The 22407-nt window shown below is 44.5% G+C and overlaps 1 protein-coding gene across 19 annotated transcripts in view; it reads left to right on the top strand.

The window, feature by feature from the left end:
- Window positions 1-22407, top strand: part of GPHN (gephyrin) — a 535600-nt gene that overhangs the window by 41486 nt on the left and 471707 nt on the right. For 13 of the 19 annotated variants that reach the window (XM_074998890.1, XM_074998886.1, XM_074998898.1 and 10 more), the window contains exon 1: window positions 11995-12115. The exons of the other annotated variants lie outside the window; for them this stretch is intronic. In XM_074998890.1, coding sequence (XP_074854991.1) covers window positions 12025-12115 — 91 coding nt within the window. In that variant the 5' untranslated portion in view covers window positions 11995-12024. Of the gene's footprint in view, window positions 1-11994; window positions 12116-22407 lie in introns of those variants that run through there. 19 annotated transcript variants of the gene reach the window in all.

Here is a 22407-nt window from a genome sequence, read left to right as displayed (position 1 = left end):
GTCCTCTGAGTAGTAGGCTGCCCAGAGCCAGGCTCTTGTCTGCCCACCACTCACAGGAGACAGAAAACTGACCAGCATTGCTGCGCTGGTCAGCTTCCTGGCTCCTATGAGTTGCACAAATTTGACTTTTGTGGGGTTGTGCCAGAATGCAACCCCTGCATAAATTGGGGTTCTACTGTACTGTGTTGTGTGGGCATTTCCCAATGTATCTGTTTCTGAAAGGTGTACAATCTCATCTTCTGTTGTCGCACAGGCACATGTTACTGGTTCATTGTGTGTATTGCTCCAGCCATCGAGGCTTAAACTAGTAAATTTCCCCTCTGTATTTTTTCCACACTGTTCATGTTCCTTCTGTACACTGTACCTGGCAACCTTCCAGCAACATCTGTTTTACCAGGTGGCATGTAGCCCTATCTTTCTGGAGTAGATCTCTCCGTTCCCCTCCTTGCGTTCTTCTGATGATTCTTGCTGTTTGCTGTTGTGGAGAGGACTCGCAAGGTCTGCAGTAATAGTGCAATTACATAAAATCTTATAACCGGCCCATTTTCTTGAGGAGCTGAATGTGTTCACAGTCTGTTTCCTGCCATCTCTGTTTTTTCATGTAAATTGTTACTGCACTCCTATTTGTCACCCGATGACAATGAGATGTGGAGTCTGTGCACAGTGCTGAGTGGCTGCATAAGACATGTTTATAAAGGGTGCAGGACTAATATTGCTTTAATGATAATATGCTGGAATTCAGGAGCAAATGAGTGTATCTTGGCACTGCACCAACTTTTAAATGGGAGGAACTGCTTGATCCTAAAGCAGTGGAGGGCACACAGGTAGATAGTTGTGGGGTCAGATCACCTCTTTTGGAGTGCTCAGAGCACATTCTACTCCCTGCCCTGCCTCCCCTGAGAAGCTTTCTGGCTACTTTTTTAAACTCCATCTCCAGATCAAGAATGTTCAGCACAGAGGCTGGGCCTCCTGAGATCAGAGTTGTTCCTTTAATCCCCTTCCTGATCATTAAAGGTTTTGTACACCCTGTCACAGCCCCGATTATATGTAGTTATAACAGCAGCCTGGAGTCCCTAGAATAAAAAGAAATTTTGGATGAGGCCCTTGATGGTAGTACTAGGTTTAACAGGGTCAGGCCAGCAGACCTTGTTAGGAAGTGGAAAAGGCCACCCAGGACACAGCCTGAGCTAGGGGAGGAAGGGAAACAGCTGTTTTGGCCCTCAAGTGAAAGCAACTACAATTAAGTAATGAGGGCCAGCTGACCTCCTGGCTGGCATGCTGGCAGGGCTTTTAAAAGCCATCTCAGTCAGGGAAGGAGGGAGGAGAGTGAGAGAGGAGGTAGATGAGATAGAAGAGCAGTCCAGGGAGATAAGACAGGTAAGGAGACCAGGGAGTGTTTTGCAAAAGACAGATGGGGAGGAAGTGCTTGGGTTCCCCTTCCCCAAGGAGGCTGAAAGTCCTGTCCTTGGCTAGGGGAGGGGAAGAAACTGACCAACCCTCCCAAAACACCGGAGGTTTATGCAGCCTAAACCAGCCAGAGGGAGAGGGATGGGACCCAGGCAGGAAATGGGCACCTGGCCACATAGGGTGCATCTTCCCCATCCCCCTACTCTGGGGCTTCTGAATTAAAGCTTCTCATTTGTCTGCTGAGACCAGCTCAGTAATTGCATTCAGCTACCCTCAGCCCCCAGAATTGCAATCCCGGCTACCTCCACCTCACACAACAGGCTGTTGCTTCATCTGAGGACTGAAATGAACAGGTTGAAAGCAACTCCTTGTCCTTTAATACTGCTGGAAGACAAGTTGTCTCTCAGGGCTTGTCTATATGAGCAAGTTATACCAGTTTAACTTAACAAAACAAACCAGCAGTCATGTAGCACCTTAAAGACTAACAAAATAATTTAATAGATAATGAGCTTTTGTGGAACAGGTTCACTTTTTCAGATGTGTCCGCAGGACACTTAACATCCACCCCCTTCCGTTTCAGTTCCATGTATTTGATTTGTCAGTTTTTGTTGCAAATTTTTAATTTATTTATTTAGGACCTCTGTGCTATATAACTGAGTCTGTATTGGACATGCTATAGAGCTGAAGAAGTGGGTCTGTCCCACAAAAGCTCATAACTTAATAAAATTTTTTGTTAGTCTTTTTAAAGTGCTACATGACTGCTGGTTTGTTCTGTTAGAATACAGACTAACACGGCTACCTCTCTGTTACAGTTTAACTTAAGTCAGTGTGAAAACTGTTAAAGTTAAACATGTGCAGATCCTATTTGGAGTTTATTTCTGATGTAGTTGCTTTTTTGTTTAGCTTACGCCAGTTGTGAAAAGGCTATAGTTCAACTATGTCTGTTTAAATTCACACATCACATTTAACTGGTGTATTTTAATTTTGTAGATGGATAAGCCCTTGGTTATTGCCTCCTCCGCAAGAGGTATGCTGAAAATGTATTGTGTGTGGAACTTTCAGTATATCAAAGTAAGGGAGGCAAAGTGCTCCATCTGTTTGAAGTATCCATGGGAGATTTCCACCACTAGTATCTTATTCCATACCCCTCCTTTTCATAGTTATTACCCGGACTCCTTCTGGATTAGGAGGAGCTTCCAATTTAAAATCAGATTGTGGTGTTCTTCGGTTTTAAAAGTGAGACAGGTTCTGAATCCTCCAAATTGATCCGACCTCTTTGGGTAAGAAAGAAAAAAGTTATTCTTCACAATGTTAGGTTGCACAGCCATCCTTGGATGTGTTTCTTTGTGCGCCTGAAGCTATGTCTGCAAGAGATTTAAGATGCAACCTCCTGATCAGGGTCTATACCTAAAATTATGAAGAACTTTGTAATTTAAGAGCTGTAAAAATAGCTGGAGTGTTGGAAAATGCTGAGTTTCCACCTTTTCCACTAATGGCTTCAGTGATTTGCTCCTGCATAGCACTTCATATTTTTATAAAAATCCTGGATTTGTGTAAATTATAGACTCATGGAACTGGAAGGAAATTTGAGAGATCATAAAGTCCAATCCCCTGCACTTATTGGCAGGACCAAGCACCATTTAGACCAGGAGTTCCCAATCTTCCAGACAGAGACCCATTTTGATAATTCAGGAAGACTTGTGGACCCAAGGCAAGTCAAAAACAAGGGGGAGCCATGCTGTAACTAGCTAATTTTGTGACTGAAGCAAGAATATAAAATTGAGCCCCCTCATCTTTATATATTCATAGTAGTTATTTCATAGAAAAAGGGAAAATATATTAATAATAACAATGACGCAATAACACTGTTTATTATGGTTAATTATTATAGTTGATCTGAGTTGTGGTGGGGGAAAGATCCTCATCCCCATACTGCTTCCCGACCAGCTTTCCCAGTTTAAACCCCATACTCAGAGGCTGGAGGGGCTGGGGTGAGTCACACTCGAAGCTGCGGGAGGGTCACACTCAGGGTCTGGCGATTTGCGTGGCAGACCACAGCCTCTGTGCTGCAAGGACCTGATAGAAGGCAGGTATATTAGCAGGTGGGTTAATACTTTCCTGTTCCCCTATTAAGGCAGGCAGCTGGAGCCTCATTAGGAGTCAGTCACAACAGGGGCTAATCCGCACCGGTGGCCAGCCAAGTCCTCTGGATTTCCTATAAAAAACTTCCCAGTCCTGGGATTGCTGGCTATGAAAGAGTTTACTGTATCTATACTAGTGACACTATCACTGGACCTAACCACATCAGCCACACCATCAGAGGCTCATACACCTGCACATGCACCAATTTTATATATGCCATCATGTGCCAGCAGTGGCCTTCTGCCATGTGAAACGGACAAACTGGATAGCGTCTGCACCAAATGGTGAATGGACATAAATCCAACATTAGGAATTGGAATACACACAAACCTATGGGGAAGACTTTAACCTCCCTTGACATTCAGTAAAGAATTTAAAAATAGCCATTGTACTACAAATGGACTTTACCACAATATTACAGAGAGAGACATCTGAATTGGAATTCATTTGCAGATATGACCCTTTTAAATCAGGCCTCAGCAGGGATCTGTATTATCTTATGCATTACAAGGATAATTTCCCTACCTTTTGGCATTTGCGGGAATGGCACACATCTCATTTAATTTAATTTGGTTCTTCTACTAGTCCTATTAGTGACAGTTACTCCCACTCCCCCCACTTTTTTTCCTCCTTCCTTCTGTATCTTCTCTGCTGTATAAACCCTGGAATCTAATTGTCAACTCCAAATCTGAGGAAGTGGGTCTTACCCACAAAAGCTCCTTACCTGATAACTAAATTTGTTAGTCTTTAAAGTGCTGTAGGACTGCTTGTTGTTTGTGTTATTTTTCATAAGTAGATCTCAAAGCACTTCACACACTTCAGTATATTTATCCTCACAACAAACCTCTGAAATAAGGAAGTATTCTTAATACCATTTGTGAAATAAGGAACTAAGGCATAGAGAAGCTGTGGTTGTTTTTCTATCGTCACACAGGAAGTTTGTGGTAGAGCAGGGAATTGAATTGTGGTCACAGTTCCTTGTAAGCCACAGTGCTTTGCTTTGGGAGGTTCTAGGTGTCTGTCAGGCATTTCTAGAAGGCTGTGGTGGTGGGGGGGGGACGATCCTTGCTTATCTGAAAATTTCCTTTGTTCTAGTGGGAAAATCCACAGTTCCATCCCCACCCTGGACAACTCTTGAGATTGATATTTTTTTTTGGTGGGTGGCGTGCCACGGTCTTCTGCCGAAGAGGAGTTAAATATTTTTCTCTAAATAAGGTTGATAGGACTTGTTAAATCAGCTAGTTGCCTGAGAACAGCTATGGCAGTTATTTTTAATTGCCAGTTTTCAGAGGTCAGGTGAGTCCCTTCCTAACAGCCATTGACAAATCTTGTTCTGTCCCCTTATCAGGGTGCAGGCTGAAGTTACATAGTTGTAGATGTATAGACCTTCATACTGCATGGAAGAACACTTTGAGGCAAAAATAGGTGCATTTTTCCTATTCTCCTGATCCCGCAACCAAACGGTCAAATATGTTAATTTGATCACTCATTTTTACCCCCTGCCCTCTTTGTGGGATTATTCTGCTTCTGCTGAAGCCACATGCGTTGCTCTCCAGAATCCACAGGAGACCTTTAGCTTTCTTGCTCCTCCTCGTATAGAGGAACCCTCTAAGTCTCCATGTTTTTTTCCATCTAGTGCAGAAAGTGCAGCAGCTCCAGATGCTTTGCTTCCTTCCCTTCTAAAAATAGTAGTTGTGGATGGGCTATTCTGCTTCCTTTGGCCAATTTCCCTCATGTTTAAAACATCCATGAGGTCCACTGGAGGTACTGAGTTAGGACATTTTCTGGTATGGGAGAGCACAAGTTGAGTGGCTAGCCTGATGCGTGAGTCCTGAAGCAGGTCTTCAAAAAACTCTGTCTTGGGTATGCTGTAACTTGACAGCTAAATCTATTCTGCTTTATTTTGATCACCTTTTTTGTGTGTGTGCGCCATCCTTCTTCTCATATATTGGTTATTATAGCGTAATGTTCAAAATTGACTGGGAAGGGGTTTGTTTATTTATCCTAAAAATGCTGCAGCTGGAGGTTTATATTTCAGGAACATCTTCTAATGCTTGGTGCGGCAGCTTCACTAATGGAGACAAAACCTTCATTATAGCTTGTATATCTTCACAACCTATATCTATTCCAGCCATGTGACCAATTTGGTAACAGAACTGCTGCTGGAAATCATACAAGAGGAACATGAATGAATATTTAGTGCACATTAGTATATAGCAGACTGCATCCCTTCCTTTGCATACCCAAGCATATCTGGCAGCTCTTTTTTGTATGTATGGCATTTATTGGGCGAATGAGTCAAATTTGAACAAAACCTCTGCTTGCTGTGTCCCAAAATATATAAAATGAACCTCTGAATATCATTCTTTCCTCTAAATGTGACCTAGAAGTAGCAGTGCAAAATCATTGAAATACATGCAGATTGTCTTTAGAATAAAGCATTACATACTATAAAGTTTGCTTGAGAACTGACAGCGCCTCCTCAGTCTGTTCTTAAAAACCTCTGATGATGGTGATTCCACCAGCTTCTTTGAAACTCTGTATCGTACTTTAACTACCACTACACTTATAGTTAGAAGTATTTTCCTAATATCTAACCTAAATCTCTCCTATTACAGAAACTGGGAAGGTGTATTTAGGAATTCCTTCATGGGGTACCCTCAAGGTCTTTAACCATGCCTCTGGAGAGAGCTTGAAAAAAACTGTTTGTTTCTCTTAATATTTGGCTTTGCTGTCTTAGACACATGCACACAGGAATCAGAGCATTGTCTTTAAAATGGTGATTTTTATTAACAAAACAAAGAAAACACACTTGGTGAAACTGCTTATTTGCTGTGTGTTACAGAGCAATTTGAAAAAATAATGAAAAGTATTAAAATACAGAGAATTGCTTCCTTGGGATTCAGTTTGGAAAGTTACAGTTTGGGGTAGTTATGCTCAGAAGAGGGACATCTTGCATCCCAACTTTCTGCCAGTGGCTGTATCCTGATTTCAGCTTAACAAATCCATATACTTACCTGATTTCTTTCTTAAAGAATTGCACCTTCATCCCCTTGACATCCACTGGCCTCTGGCTTTCTGTCTATCAAGGATGAGATCATTCATAAACTCCCTTACAATTTTTTGTTGTGATAGTGAAAAATATCGAAAGGCAAAGGCAACCTCCACTCAAAGGATTTTCAAGTGAGTTTTGGGTATTTTATGCTGCATTATCAGTTACCTTCACCCCTTTTCTGTATAAGTCCACTCCATGGCTATGTTTACATTTGAGTGACCTGTCAACAAAAATCACTGTCAGATGATACCTTCCAGTAAAACTTCTGTCAACAGATCACAGCCACACGACAGTGAATCAAAAGAGCGATCCGCTCTGTCAAAGAGCAGCCAAACTGCCTGTCTTCTCTCTCAACAGAACAGTCCCTGGAGCATCGTTGAGCAGGGTTGCATGGCTGGCAAGCCCTTATGGGAGCCTCAGCAAGAGATGCCCTTAAAGGGCCTCCCCCAGCACCCGTTGCCTGCTCTTGCTGAGGCTTGCGTATCTTCATGAGGGACAGCACAGCTGTTTTAGCCAGGCTCACCTGCTTGCTGAGACAGACTTTGAGCTTTCCAGTTAGCCATGGTGCCAGGGCAGCTGCAGGACTTATGCTGGCCCCCCACGCAGGTGCTTCAACTTCTGCTGTACTTCATCACAGCTGTCCTCCTCTTCCTCTGGGAGGGTGAGCCTGGCATCACCATCAAGAAGCATGCTGTTGGTGCCACACAAACCAGCTGCACTCCCCCCGCTCCTCCCCCCTGGGTGCTCAGTACAGTCTGGGGGTACAGCACTGTCATAAGGCAGTGGGATGACCAGGAGTGGCTCCAGAACTTCCAAATGCAGAGGGTCACCTTGCTGGAGCTCTGCACCTGGCTTGCATCTGCCCTCTGCAGATAGGACATCCAGCTGCTGCCTGCCATTTCCCTGGGAAAGTGGGTCACCATCACCCTGTGGAAGCTCGCCACCCCCAACAGTTACCACTCCATCAGGAATCAGTTCGGTGTGGGGAAGTCCACCACTGGGGCTATCCTCATGCAGGTAAGGCACTGTCGATCTGCAGGCCTTGCACGGGGAGGGGTGTGTGTGTCCAGCCCAAGGGGAACCCTTGGGGAGTGGGAATGGGGGTGCAAAGGGTGGGGTGTGGGGGAAGTCCTGTCCCCGAGGACAATGCTGACCCACCCTCACACAGCCCTGCTGCTGGGGGTGGGGTCAGTCTTTCTGGGGGGAATCCCAGAGAGGCTTCCTGGGGGGGGAGAGGATGGGAAGGGCGCAGGGGAGCTTGCCAGTTCCCAGGGGCCCCCCTCCCACAGTCCATGAAATGTTTGGTCTCATGCCTTTGCAGATTCTGATGACCATCCCTGCTGTGGAGGGTCGTCCGCCTGGCAGACACGGGTGTGGTCATGGCCAAATTCACTGCCCTAGGGTTCCCAGACCGCTTTGGGGTGATCAACGGGACCCACATCCCCATCTGTGGCTCAGACCACATTGCGGCCAGGTTCATCAACCACAAGGGATATTACTCCATTATTCTGAAGGCACTGGTTGACCACTGGGGACAGTTCATCGACGTTTAGGTTGAGTGTTCTGCACATCATGTGCTCAGCCAGGTGTTCCACAACTCCAGCCCATGCTGGAGGATGGAGGTGGGCACATTGTCTCCTGCTATGAGCTGGCAGTTGGGGACATGCACATGCCACTCTGTATCATAGGGGATGTTGCCTACCTCCTCATGCCCTTGCTGATGAAGCTCTACACTGGACAGCTGGACCTGAGCCAGGACCTGTTTAATGCCAGACTCAGCTGGGCATGGCTGCAGACCTAATGTGCCTTCGGCTGCCTCAAGACATGCTTTAGGTGCTTCACCCGGCTGGATGTGGGGGAGCAGAATGTTCCTGAAGTAGTGCTTGCGTGTTGTGCCCTGCACAACTTTGGGGGGAGGAGGGGGAGGAAGAAGGCTTCCTCCTGGAGTATGGGCTGGATGCCAACCATGACTATGAACAGCTGGGGGCAGCTCTGATCTCCCAAGCCTATTGGGATAGGCTGTAGATCAGGGAGGGCCTCAGGGAGAGTTGCTCCCATGTCCCCCAATAGCCCTCCTCAGGCCCTCCATGGCAGGGGCCTCTGACTCACAGCCCTAACTTGTCCTCACCATGACCCCTTCCTTCGCCCCCTTACCTCTCCCTGACCTTTCCCCAATAAAGAAGGATGCGGGGGTGGTGAACACATGACGTATATCTCTGTTCAAGTAAAAAGCGTTTAAAATAAATGCTCTGAAAAAGAATATTTACAAAGAGCAGTAACAGGTGACTATATATGAGGGTGGGCATAGGATGGGGGTGGGTGGGCAGGCATCTGAACCTGGATTAGGAGGCTTGGGACAGAGGGTGGAGGGAGCTTCAATCCAAGGTGGGAGTAGGGGACCACAATCCCGTGACGGGAGGGATCCCAAGTGACATCGACCTCGGGATCCCCTCCCACTGCAGGTTCGTGGTCCCCATCGAGGCAGGATTGGGGCCAGGAGCACAGAGAGGTATGGAGATGGGGTGGCTGTGGTTCATCAGGCTCAGTCGGGGGCAGGGTTGGGAGGCAGATGGGACTGGGATGCAGGGGGATGACCATGGCCATCCTCTACTGCAGTAAGTCAAGCATGTCCTGTGAAATGGTCGGTGGGAGTGGGGGTGTTTGGGGGTGGCAGCTGTGGGTGGCTGGGACAACAGGTCTTGCCAGACGCTGGTGAAAGCATCAAAGCAAGACATCAGCTGGTCCCAGGCCCACATCTGCCACTCCTGGTCATCCCACAGCTACTGCTTGAGGAGGTTGGTTAGGCTCCAGTAGGCAGCAGCATGGGCCCTCCTGGAGGTTTTTGTCTGGCCAGTGATATTCCCCCCAAGCCACAGGCTCGCTTTCCTGGTGGTGGAGTGCTGGTTTGCCCTGGTGCCAGTTTGGGGCTGGCTGTCCTTGGTGAGGAGGTGGGGCTGGCCCAGCCCTCGAATGGTGTAGGTGCAGTTGTAAGGATGACAAGGAGGAGAGCTTGTGAGTCATTCACACAACATAGCCCCTAAGATTCTGTCCCCCATCATGAGCAGGAACCATTACCCCCTGGACCAGGGGACAGGGATGTGCTAGAAACACAGGCATGTGTCCCCCTGCGGTTCAGCCCACTGTGCAAGCCACACAACAGGGACTGAGCAGGCTGTTTGCAGCCCTCTGTCTCCCCCATTCGACGGGCTAGTGGACAATGTGGGTGTGTCTGGCCACAGAAGGGTCCCCACATGGGTGGCGGGTGATCTGGGTGCAGTCTGGCCTTCCTCAGGGCCTCCGCACGTTTGAGGCTTGCAGCGCTGTCTGTGGGAGCGGGTGCTGACTCCTACCTGCAGGCATGCGTGTGTGCTGAGAAGCTGCACCTCCTCAGTGTGTCTGAGAACAGGCTGTCACCAATATGGCTAGCCTGCTTTCCAACTGTGGCAGGGGCTGGCAGACCCCTCCTCCCCCAGGGTCTGGGGCTCATCTGGCCTCCCATGAGGCTGGCTGCAGGCTGGTACCCAAGCCCAGGCACTGCTTGCTGAGTCAGGGTGGGACATGCTGCCGTGCACATGGTTCCACCTGGCTGGCCTGCAGCCCAAGGTCCTGTCTGAGCTGGTCTAGCAAGGCTCACAGCATGCCCTGTCTGCACCCTCCCCCAGCCTGGCTGGAGGGACCTGAGTCCAGGGTGATAATGAGTGTGTGGGCCTCAGACCCTGTATTTGCCTCCGGCTCCAGTTGGCTCCCAGGGTGCTGCTCCTCCTCCTCTGGCTCTGTTGGTATGGTGGGGAAGGCTCCTCAGCCGTGTCCACAGGGGCAGATAGAGGGGAGGTGTGGTGGAGTTCTGTGTAATAAAGGCAGGGGGCAGGTTCTGCCCCTCACCAGTGGCTGGCATTCTTTCCTGGATATACCCGTGCCAGAGTTTTTATTTTGGCCCGCACTTGCTCCATTGTGCAGGTGGGGTGGCTCCCTAGCGCCAGGGCAGTGGTCAGTCAGACTTAGGTGGGGCTTTGCGCGTCTCTGCAGAGGGGTCCGAAAGGGTCTCCTTGTCAGCCCACAGGTTGAGGATGTTCTTGACCTCCTGCCCAGTCTATTGGGGGCTTGGCATTTTGTGCCCTGGGGAAGGTGGACTCCTGGGATCCCCTCAGCTGCTCTGTAGAGTGTACCACGGGGTTGTGTGCTGGCTGGCTTGCTGCCATGTCACTTAGCTCAGCTAACAGGAGTGGCTTTGGGAACCTTGAGCAGACAGTGTGTTGCTGGGCTGCTTTCCTGCTCTTAGTTTCCTGCTACAGGGTTTCCGGGGCTCACTGTGACTTTAAGAATGGCCAGAAGCAGGGAGCATAGAGCTGTGGTTGCTGTGAATGGAGCATTCCCCCTGGGCCAGCTGGCTGGCACTGTGGAGGACTTTCCTGTTGACAGAATCGCCCCCACCTCCCAGAGCGTCCACACTGCCTTTCTGTCAACAGTCTATTGAGAGAGGAATTCTGTCTCCTGGGGAAACAGCAGAACTCTGTCGACAGAAGTGCCTCATTCTATTGATTTACTGTCAACAGAATGCATTTATAATGTGAATGCACCAAGAGTTTTGTTGACAAAACTGGCATTTGTAGACCAAACTCCCTTGTGTAGATGTAGCAAAGATTGAGTATGGCTGGCTGTGCTTTACGACCTACCACTCATGGACATAAGCGGAGTTTGGATTATAACTTTTCTTCTCATTACTCCTTGGAGCAAGAGTCTGTGAAGGATGCCTCCTTCAGTGCGGCTGCTCTCCATTCCACAGTTTTATCAGTTTCTTCTCACCCTCCTCTTAGCTAGATATTGCCCATTGATGAATGCTGTTGGGACCATCACTGGAAGAAAAAAGATATTTCCCTGTAACTGGAGTTCTTCGAGATGTGTGGTCACTATCTGTATTCCAGTCTCTTTCTCCTTTTCCTCTGCTGCAGATTTTTTGGTTTGTGGTGGTAAGGAACTGAGAGAGTGGTCAGTGTGCCCTGCCCTTTATCACTTTGGATGAAACCATGAGACAAGGAAAGATGCATGCAGAAAGAAAAAGACACCGTTGCTTTCAAAATTCCAGCTCTGGACACATGGGTGCATGCTGATAACCTTCAGTGGAATACAGATATGGAGATGCTGAAGGCACACAATGGAAAAAGTACAGCATTGGTGTTGACACTTGGGAGATCTTTGCCCAAGACCGTCCTCAGTGGAGAACAGTAATCCATGAGGGGGCGGCACAGTGTGAGAGGTCCCACCACGATGCAGAGGAGGAGAGGCAGAGAAGGAAAAAAGAGAATCAAAAACTGACCCATGCCCCTCCAGCAGCTACCAACCCCTGCCCCTTCTGTGATAAGACCTGCAGCTCCAGAAGCAGGCCGATCAGCTATCAATGGACTCACAAATAAGAGGGTGACATGAAGATGTCCTACTCATTATTGAATGACTGCCAAGGGGGTGGGGGAAACAGATATGGACCGCACGTCTCAAAGAACCCCCAGTTACAGGGTAAGTAACTGTCTCTTTTCTAAGCCTTCCATCATTTTGGTGATTTTTTTTTTTTACGTTGTCTTTAGTTTGTCTGCATCAATTTCTGAAGTACAGTGCCGAAACTGAGCATGCAAGTTGCAAGCTGGTACCTAGGTGCTTAATAATATGTTTGTTAGTTATTTTGAACTACATAGGGTTATGAAAATAACTAAAACAACATTTTTGGCAGTCTTTCTTCCAGATATGAAATGCTATAATTGGTCACTGAACTTATCATGTATCTTTAATCAGTCTATATAAAAATTAGAATAAAAGTAGTACTTTGCACTTTGACTTCATTAGATAGATTTCGCTTCTCGGTTTTAATCATCTGTCAGAATAGTAATAGAGGAGTTTGTATTTGGCATTACTGAATGTTTAAAAGCTCTCTTAAATTCTTCTGTGGGCTCATTCACTTTGAATAACAGCAGCTTTCCTTCCAGGTTTTCCAAGAAAACTGGCTAATGGAGGCAAAAGAATCAAAAGATAACAAGAATCTATGTAGTACATTGGTTTACTTTTTTAGTACTAAAACACTTATGATCATTTATATGCTATGACAATTGTGAAAGGCTCAGTTGTTAAGGTAGCTTTGTGTTTCATGTAAGCTTTTCTTTTTTTTTTTTTTCCCAATTTTATTAATTTGTTCCTGTTATGACTGTGACGTGGGAGATCTTATGTATTGGTTGGCACTGCACTTGGGAGTTAGGAGACAAGCTAGAGGGCAGAGTGGGAGTCTGCTTCAGGGTAGCAGGAGGTCAGGGTCAGGAAGGAAAAAGTAGTGCAGGGAAGACAGCCTGTAAACAGTAGAAAATCCAGCTGTATGGATGAATTTCTGTTCCTCTCCTTGCTTTAAATAGAATCAGACTACCAGTTAAGGCACAGAATTTCAGTAATCATATTTCAGAACACGTATTCTCTGTGAAAGTTGAGCTTCATGTTTTGGCAACTTATCAACAACCGATGGGTAGAACATACTGTCTTCAGAGTTTTATGGCCCCTGACATCACCTTCATTATTCTTTTTCTGCTTATAACTGCATGGTATTAACTCCAGCAAAACCAAATAAACAGTTCATAAAGAAAACTAGAACTCGAGTTAATTTAAAAAAAAAAAAAAGAAAAGAAAAAGGGCTAGGCTATATAAAAGTAGAAACTTTAGTTGAGTTTGCACTTGATCTCCCTTTTAGGCCATTCCTTCATGTTTTATGTGAAATCCCCTTAGCCTACAGGAGCTGAAATTTAGGTGAGCTTGAGCCTTCATAAAGAACTGCTTTCATTCATTTTCTGATTATATAATAAGCTTTTAGAGGAAAGCTATTACTAGTGACATCATTTTGGATGTTTTAGTACCAGTGACGTACACTTTCATAATCTCTCTCTAGGTGCCAAACCACTGATGGACTTTAGAATGTTGTTTTTACATTGACCAAAAATGGAAATTTGAACTTCAGTTGTTGTAAGAGTGTGAGAACAAGGCCAGGCAGCCCCACCCCAGTTCATGTGCAGCCAGTGTCAGGCCTGGAGGAGTATAAAGGGAAGGAAGCCAGGCTGACCAGCCCCGAGGCAAGAGCTGGCTCTGAGGCAGCAGGGCCCGAGCCAGAGCTGCCACCTGGTCAGCCGCCAGAGGGCATGGCCTCAGGGCCCTCCCCCAAGCTTTGGGGGGGAAGCCCCTCCCAGGGAACCCCTCTTCCGCCAGAGGGGGAACTAGGTTCTTGGGGCCACACCCCAAACTTACCCCACAGACTCTCGGGTGGGGCTGAAAACCCACACCCCAGGCCCTGGCAAGGTGGTCTAGTCACTAGGCCACCTCGTCGCCAGTGGGACCTGCTCACAGTTGTATTTTTGTATATTACAGCTTCGTAGCTGTAAGAATTATGACACAATAAAAACAACATTGTGTCAAATATTGGTTCCTCTTCAGTGAGTTCCATGTACATTTCTATCTGCAGTGTGAGCTCGTGTTGAAAAATGAACCAGTTTCTGCTTCATTATGTCACTTACGTATGTTCATATAGTTCATATATCTTCCTCCCCAACCAAACACAAAGACTTAGGAATTGGAAAATAGCTGGCCATTTTCAGTGATTCATGAAGCTGAAGAGAATCTTCCTTGGTTTTCTGTGGCTGTGTCAGTTTTTCCATGAGTGATAGTCATAAAAACTTTCTTTTTGTCAAGCTATGAAGATTATCAGGTTGCCATTCAGTTGTCTCTTCTGTGTAATACACATCCCAATGATTTAAATCTTTTTTCATAAATTGTTTTCTGAATTTCATGCCATTTTTGTTACTCTCCTCTGGACTCTCCAATTTGTTCATCTTTCTAAGTGTGGTGTGCCCCTAAATGGAAATATGGTAGGCCTGTAGATTTTAGGATAGGGCTCAAGGAACCCCCTTCAAAATAGGTCCTCTGGCCTGTGTCTGTGACAGCTAGTATCTCTATCACATGGTGATTATTGATTACATTGAATCCTTTCTTTTATTATTATTTATGTAAACTGAACAAATGGAAAAAGGGATAATTTGTAAACAACACAATCATGAAACAAATATAGTAGTCTGTCCCTGTTGTGTAAAACCAATACCCAATATAAAACTCCTGGCCAGGAAACAGTTGAGGTAAGTAAAAACAGTTTATAGAAGCCTTCATCAAAGTTTGTCAGTTGCTTAGGGCTTCAGATCTGTTAGCTCCTGTGGAGCCTTCAGAGAGGGACATGGAGTGATCCCTCTGTCTCATGGTGTATGTCAGGAGTGACAGACTGCTTGCTTGAATTGAGTTTTCTGGTGACAAATGGGTGGCTAGTATGTTGACTGGAGTCTGTATGATGATCTGGAGTGAAGATTTGGGCAACTGTGGCAGTAGAATGGGCAGTGTTGAACTGATCCTGTGCTCACTTTTTAAACATTCTGAGGTGGGAAAATCCTTGCCAGGAACCCCTCCGGGGGAACCAGTTATGGAACAGGTAACTGTCTTTTATTAAGTGATCCGCCCTGTGTAACCCATTCTCAGCCCTGACAGACAGGCTAGATACCTTATCCCAGCCCATCCTGGCTAATACCCATAGCTGTCATCCATGAATTTATCTAGCTTGTAAAAAAAATCTTGTTATAGTCTTGGACTTCACAAATCCTCTGGCAAGGAGTTTTGCAGGTTGACTGTGCCTTTCATGAAGAAACACTTCCTTTTTTTTCTTTTTAAACCTGTTGCCTATTAATTTCATTTGGCAACCCCTAGTTCCTGTGTTACGAGGAGTAAATAACTCTCTTCCTTATTTTTCTCCACACCAGTCATGATTTTATAGACCTCTATCATATCCCCTCCTTTTGTTGCCTCTTTTCCTAGATGAACAGTCCCAGTATTTTTAATCTCTCCTCATATGGAAGCTGTTTTCTACCCCCAATCCTTTTGTGAACCTTTTCCCAACTCAAATATGAAAATATATATATAAAATATAATTTTTTTTAAGATGAAGCCTCCACATCTGCACATGGTGTTCAAGATGTTGGCATACCATGTGGTTATGTAAAGGCAATGTGCTATTCTACCTGTCCATTTCTTGATGATTCCCACCATGCTTAGCTTTTTGACCACAACTGCACACTGAGTGGATGTTTTTAGAAAAATGTCCAGTGACTCCAAGATATCTCTCTTGAGTGGTCACAGCTGATTTAAATCCCATTATTTTATATTTATAATTGGGGTTATGTTTTCCAATATACATTACCCTGCATTTGCCAACATGTAATTTCATCTACTATTTTGTTGCCTAGTAACCAGTTTTGTGGATTTTTTGAAGCTCTCTGTAGTCTGCTGTGGACTTAACTAGCTTGAGCAGTTTTGCATCATCTGGAAATTTTGCCACCTTGCTGAATAGCCTTTTTCCAGATAACTTGTTGAATAAGATTGGTTCTAGTGCAGACTCCTGAGGGACACCATCTCTTTCCATTCTGACAACTAACCACTATTTCCTACCCCTTGTTTCCTGTCTTTTAACCAGTTGCTGATTCATGAGAGTACCTTCCTGTTTTTCTCAATACAGCTTACTTCTTAAGAGCCTTTTGGGAGGGACCTTTTCAAAAATCTTTGTGTATTCTATATCCACTGGATTTGTCATGTCCAAATGCTTGTTGACCCCCTCAAAGAATTCTAGTAGATTGGTGAGGCATGATTTCTCTTTATCAAATCATGTAGACTCTTCCCCAAAACTTCTGTTCATCCGTGTGTCTGACAATTCTGTTCCTTACTATAGTTTCAAATAACTTTCCTGGTGCTGATGCTAGACTTACTGGCCTCTAATTGCCAGGATCACCTCCGGAGCCCATTTTAAAGGTTGTCATCATCTTAGCTATGCTCCAGTCATTTTGTATCGCAGCTGACTGAAAGGATATATTACAAACCACAGTTTTTAGTAATTATGCAATTTCACATTTGAATTCCTTAAACTCTTGGGTGAGTGCCATCTAGTGCTGGTGACTTATTACTGTTTAGTTTCTCAGTTAATTCCAAAAAAAAAAATTTTTTTTTTAAATTTAAAAACGCTTTATTTTCAGTTTTGTCTGTTCTGATATTAAAGGTTGTGATATTCCTTGTGGATTTTCCAGGGAAAAAGCCACTAACTTAAGCCTAGCTAGCCTTCCCATTGAAGGACACGAATACAGCCCTCTAGTCAAGAATAGGCAGCAAGCAGTAAGTTCTTTGGAAGCAAAATAGTATTTATTTAAAAGTAAGGTAACAACAAAAGGGGAGAGAGAGAGGTAGTATAAAATAAAATAGTAAATATTATAGTTTAAAGGAGAGAGAGTGCAGTAAGTAGATTCAGCACTTCATGAACAATTCCACTTACCTCTATAACATAATTTAATTTACTTAATGCTCTAAAGTCTATTACATATAACAATGTAATAACTAATAAGCAATAACAATGTACATTCAATATTAAATACTTAAAACTAAATACTTGACACCAAGCATCTAATAAGAGGTGATCAGACAATCATCAGATGGGTAGAGGAAGATCTAATACAGCACTCGGGCATACTGCTTTATAGACAGATAAAACCTGTTTATAAAACACTGGTGGCTTTGGTGGCTGCTGAAGAAAATTCACTGCTTCAGTGGGAAATAGGAAGGCCTGTTGATTGCTGCAGCTGGGCTGCTTTGTAGGCCTCCTCCAAGCTGGCTAACAGGAATGACCGTTGCCAAGCCAAACTTGGGATGGGCTGCTGCTGTTGTCTTTCAAGCAACTCTTCTTTTACTGGGCTGTGCTGCTGCTGTTTCACAGGTGTTTTCTTCCTTTCAGCATCCCACTCGCTAGCTGATCTCAGTCCCCTTCAGCGTGTTAGCAGTCCAGTTTTGGCCCTAATGTACTGTTTGAGCTAATTACATAATTTATGACAGCCAGTCAGTTTGCATCTGAGCTATGTCATCACCTTGTTATACAGGCTTTTGCAGTTATTATGCAAGTCTGATTGTCCAGAAGAAACTCACCAACACTTCGTTGGTCTTCTCTAATAAAGTGCTTTGACGCTTATAAATGGTGTGCTCTTCCTATTATTAATGGTATCAATCTTATAGTAGGCATCCTTTGATCCTGAGGGATCATGGGTTTGCGTCCCAGTTGGACTGATTCGAGCAGCATCTTCTGTGGTTGTGCAATCCAATCTGAGAGTGGCAGTCCTTTCCGCACTGAGCAGCAGTAGGCAGATGTCGTTCTGGTATCATGGGCACAGATCTTCCTGAGGGCTCACCTGTCTTCCACTTCCTTCACCAAGGTAGTTTCATACATAACAAGAGCTTCCTTCACTCTGTTTCCAGGCATGCCTGTCTGAGGTGAGCGAATGCCAGGTGTTCACACTGATAGAGAGAGCACTGAGGTCAGGCTTGCACGTGTCCTTGTAGCGCAATTTAGGTCGCCCTTTTGGCCTCTTTCCAGATGCCAGTTCGCCGAAGAGGCGGTCCTTCGGTATTCGGCCGTCTGTCATGTGTGAGACATGGCCCAGCCAGCGCATACGCCTCTGTTTGAGAAGGGTGAACATGGAGGCGGTGCCTGCCCTCTCAAGCACTGCACTATTGGGGACCTTGTCCTGCCATGAGATACCAAGTATGCGTCTAGGGCAGCGCATGTGGAATGTGTTGAGCCGCTGCTCTCGTTTTGAGCACAAAGTCCATGTTTCACTGCCGTACAGCAGTGTGCTCAAAACACAGGCTGTGTAGACCTGCACCTTGGTGTGTACAGTGAGCTTATTGTTAGCCCATACTCTTTTCGTCAGCCTGGAGAACACTGTGGTGGCTTTTCCAGTGCGCTTGTTGATCTTGCTATCAAGTGACAAGTTGTCCGAGATCGTCGAGCCTAAGTACACGAACTCATGGACAACTTCCAGTTCATAGACTAGTATTAATCAGGACTGTGTAAATTGTCCACTCTTGTATATTCTCTTCTATGCAGCAATACTTGATGATACTAATGGAGACTTGAAAGCTGGATGAGGATACGTTATGATCCTCTGGAAAATTATTTAATCTGAACAGTCTGAGCTGTTCAAGAAAAGTGTTCGTGAGCACGTATATGCCAATGGTTACGCTCTAGAGACAACTGTTCATGGATAAATTTATAGAGTCTTCAGGAAGATACAGGCTGACAAGAACCTGAAAGGTGGAAGTCAGGTATCAACCTTCTCTAAGGAATACCCCGCTCATTACTGTTGCAAACTTTTGGTATCTTAGTAGTCTATCATCAAATGATGTTGCCATAGATCAGGAGCTGACATCAGGAGCTCAACAAAGCAAGTTCATCATATAATTTTCAAATCAAGCTAAAAGTTTGTAAAGTGATCATGCTGTCCAAATTGTATGATTGTGAAACATCGACCTGCTATAGGTATCAAATTAAGGCTCCAATTAAGTTCTATTTATAGTATGTATGCCATTATCTACATTAAATGGCAGGATAAAGTTATCAATAATGAGGTTCTGAAACATAACCTTAGCATCAGGCTAGTGGACTTGCAGTAGCATTGACTCTCGCTGTTCTAGACTACAGGACAACATAAAATGACTGACCTGAAATATATATTTGGTGATGGCATGCTCCTTAAATTTTAAGTTTTTAGAGCATAACATGAAGGAAAATGGTTCTTGTGTAAGGAAGGATAAACTGGTATCCACAGTAATCTTTTGAGTATTCATGCTGCTGTTCTCCCTCAACTTTTCGATAGCCTTGTCTCTTTAGACTGGAAACTCTTCAGGGCAAGGGCAATTTTATGTTTTGTCTGCAAAGTATAAACATAGTGGGACCCTGATCTCTGTTTGTGACCTTCTGTGCTACTGTAATACAAGTCATAGACTCACAGAATACCAGAACTGGAAGGGACCTTGAGAGGTCATCAAGTCCAGTCCCCTGTCCTCATGGCAGGACCAGACATGATCTAGATCAGGGATGACCAAAGTTTTTATGTTGGCGGGGGGCGGCCCCCCTTTTAGTTCCTGCAATTAGCTGGGGCCCAACAACCTGTTTTATGTAGTCTGAATTTATGGAAATTTCACTTACGTTCATATGGGGAAAAAAATAAAAAACCTTTCAGCACATATAAGAAAATAAACATTTTAATCAATATATGAATGTGAATATACATACATAAAAACAGTAACATATTTCAAAATTTTTAATGAAATGGAGAGTGATTCTAGCACTCCTAGGGGCAGGGGGGCTGCCGAAGGAGGGCTGGCAGCAGAGTAGTTCTTCACAACAATGTATTCATTATTGGACAACAGTTCTGTGTCACCCCTTTTTTGCAGCCTTTCTGCTGAACAAATTAAGTGTCTCTTATACCTGGGCCAGTCAAGCTCTTTGCTATGCTTTTGCTGCACAGAAGCTCACTCAGTACAACCTGTCAACTGCATTTTCATTATCAGTGCTAGCTTTGGATACAAACCTGATTGTCGCTTTTCCACTCAGCTAATTTTCACTTAAAAAATCAGTAGAGTTGTCTAGTTGTGTGGGTTACCTAGTTTCAGCGTAGTGCCAAAGTAGAGGAGGTTTGAAACTGCTGCTTGCTAAAATTTCACCACAAATTATGCACTATGGTTTTGGACAATTTTATATAACACTAGTCACATTTTCTTTGCCTCCCAGCACCATCATGATCATTTGATTTAGATTTTCCATGCTTTGGACTTGGCCAAGTACCAGCTGATGCTGAATGTTCTTTTTCTTGTCTTAGGCTTTCTGTTTGTAGCCACTTGGTGTACATTAGATGTACAACAGTTCAAGTGAAAATAACACACTGAGAATGCTAACAAACAAAGCAGTAAATGAGATGATTCACTTACATCTCACTGGAGCAAAATAGCATGCCACAGAGAATGAGTGAGCATAGACTGAGAGATGTTACTGCTGCTATGTTGGCTAAAATGACTGTGGTTCTGGTTTAATGCACAAGTAATTTTTCTTCTGCCATTAGGGAATTTTTTTTCTGTGAATTCCCTGTAACATTTTGTGAACTCCTAAGGGATCACAAACCACAGTTAGGGAGCCACTGATTCCATATGATTGTCTGTTCTGATCTTACAGTGTAGGAGTTTATGAAATTGGACTTTTCAGAGCTTTCTCTTACATAGAATTATGTACATCAGATTCTACAAGAGAGGTGGGGAACCTATGGGCCGTGGGCCCTTGCTCATTTTCATTTCACTTGTGGGCTGTGTCAGGGAGGGCAGTGAGACTTGGGGCTTGCCCTTCCACACCCTGCTGTGAGAGAGGAAACACTGAGTCTTGGTCCCTGCCACCCACGGGGTTGGAGCTATGAATGCTGGCTTGCCCTCTCATGGGCAGGAAGCCCCAAGAGCTGTTGCACCTCTTCCAGGGGGCTAGAGCTGTAAGCAGTGGCTTAGCCATTGCATGGGTGGTAGAGGAGAATCCTTCAGTAATGGCACCCCCTTACGTGGTAGGTCAGTTGAATGTGGGTGGCCTTTCATTTTTATTGGCAGCTCAATGGCCCCTGATACAAAAAAGGTTCCCCAACCCTGTTCTAGAATGTGATTCTTTTGACCATTAATGTTGGCAGAAATGAAATACATCAGTAAGAATTATTCATGTAATTGTCCATTCTGAATACATGTATGATTGGACCTTTAGGCAGTGTTACCTTACAGTAATTAGGTAATTTTTCCTAAATAAGCAGTAAAGCATTACATCTGAACTATTGTACTGTGGCCACAGTGTTGTCATGCTAATGATGTATAAGCAAAGAGATGTGTGAAATTGATAGGTTTGCTCTGGTTGTATTAATTAATATAGATAATTTGTTAATAAAACTTATTCATTTTTATAGCATTTAACTTACTATATTAATTATACTTGATACTTTGCATGGAGAACTTCCTTCAGCATATAAAGTGAACAAAAGAAGAAAATTCGTATAATATAAACATTTAGCTATAATATAATGTTATTTACTTTTTTTAAAATCAGATAGAGATAACAAGGGATTATATGTTTATTGGGTTTGAGCCTTGTGCCTAGATGCAATCTTCTCTTCACAGGAAAGTTTTTGATTTTAAAGAAAGTGATCTTGAATTTTAAGTCTGCAATGGATCTGAATTACATTGTCTTCAGATCTTGCTGTGTTATACGAAAACATCAATGTGTATATGGAAATATAAATTTAATTGCACAAATGGGAATCTTGAGAAGAATATAGCAGTTGCTTAGATTTCTTCTGTGCATCAAGTTTGAGGAGTGTCTCTGTGGGTACAATGGAGATTTTTAGTGGCAGTGCCTCTTTGAGCTGTTCAGGTACTGTTCTTCTTCCATGCCACTTTAGGTGGTTAAATAGAGCTGTGTGACCAACCATTCCTCAGTTCCTTCTTGCTCATTCTTACCTTGAGATGCAGCACTTTAGCAGTGCCTCTGTACTTCATCATACTTTAGTTTCTCAATAGTTAAGTTAGTAGTTTACTTTCTTTTCTCTGTTTACTTTTCCAGCCCCTCTCTTCCCCCCCCCCCCCCCGTTGTCTCAGGAATTTAAGCTTCAGTTATTAAAATCCTCCTTTCTGCCTCCTGGGAGAAAGTATACTCTTAGGGTAATGCATGGCTTCCCAGATTTTAAACATTGCTTCACTTGCTACTCCTCTGTACTGAAGTCTGATGGGCACTCACAGGGACTTGTGCCACACTCTCCATCTCTATCTTCTCAAGCTATGAAGTGGGTCCTGGAACTGGTGGCTCAGGGGCATTCCATCCCTTTCACCTCCACACCCCCACACCCGCCCCA

This window comes from Carettochelys insculpta, chromosome 6 (genome assembly GCF_033958435.1).
Source record: "Carettochelys insculpta isolate YL-2023 chromosome 6, ASM3395843v1, whole genome shotgun sequence".
NCBI lineage: Eukaryota > Metazoa > Chordata > Testudines > Carettochelyidae > Carettochelys > Carettochelys insculpta.
The sequence above is the reverse complement of the archived record's forward strand: the minus strand, read 5'-3'. Positions and strand labels throughout refer to the sequence as shown.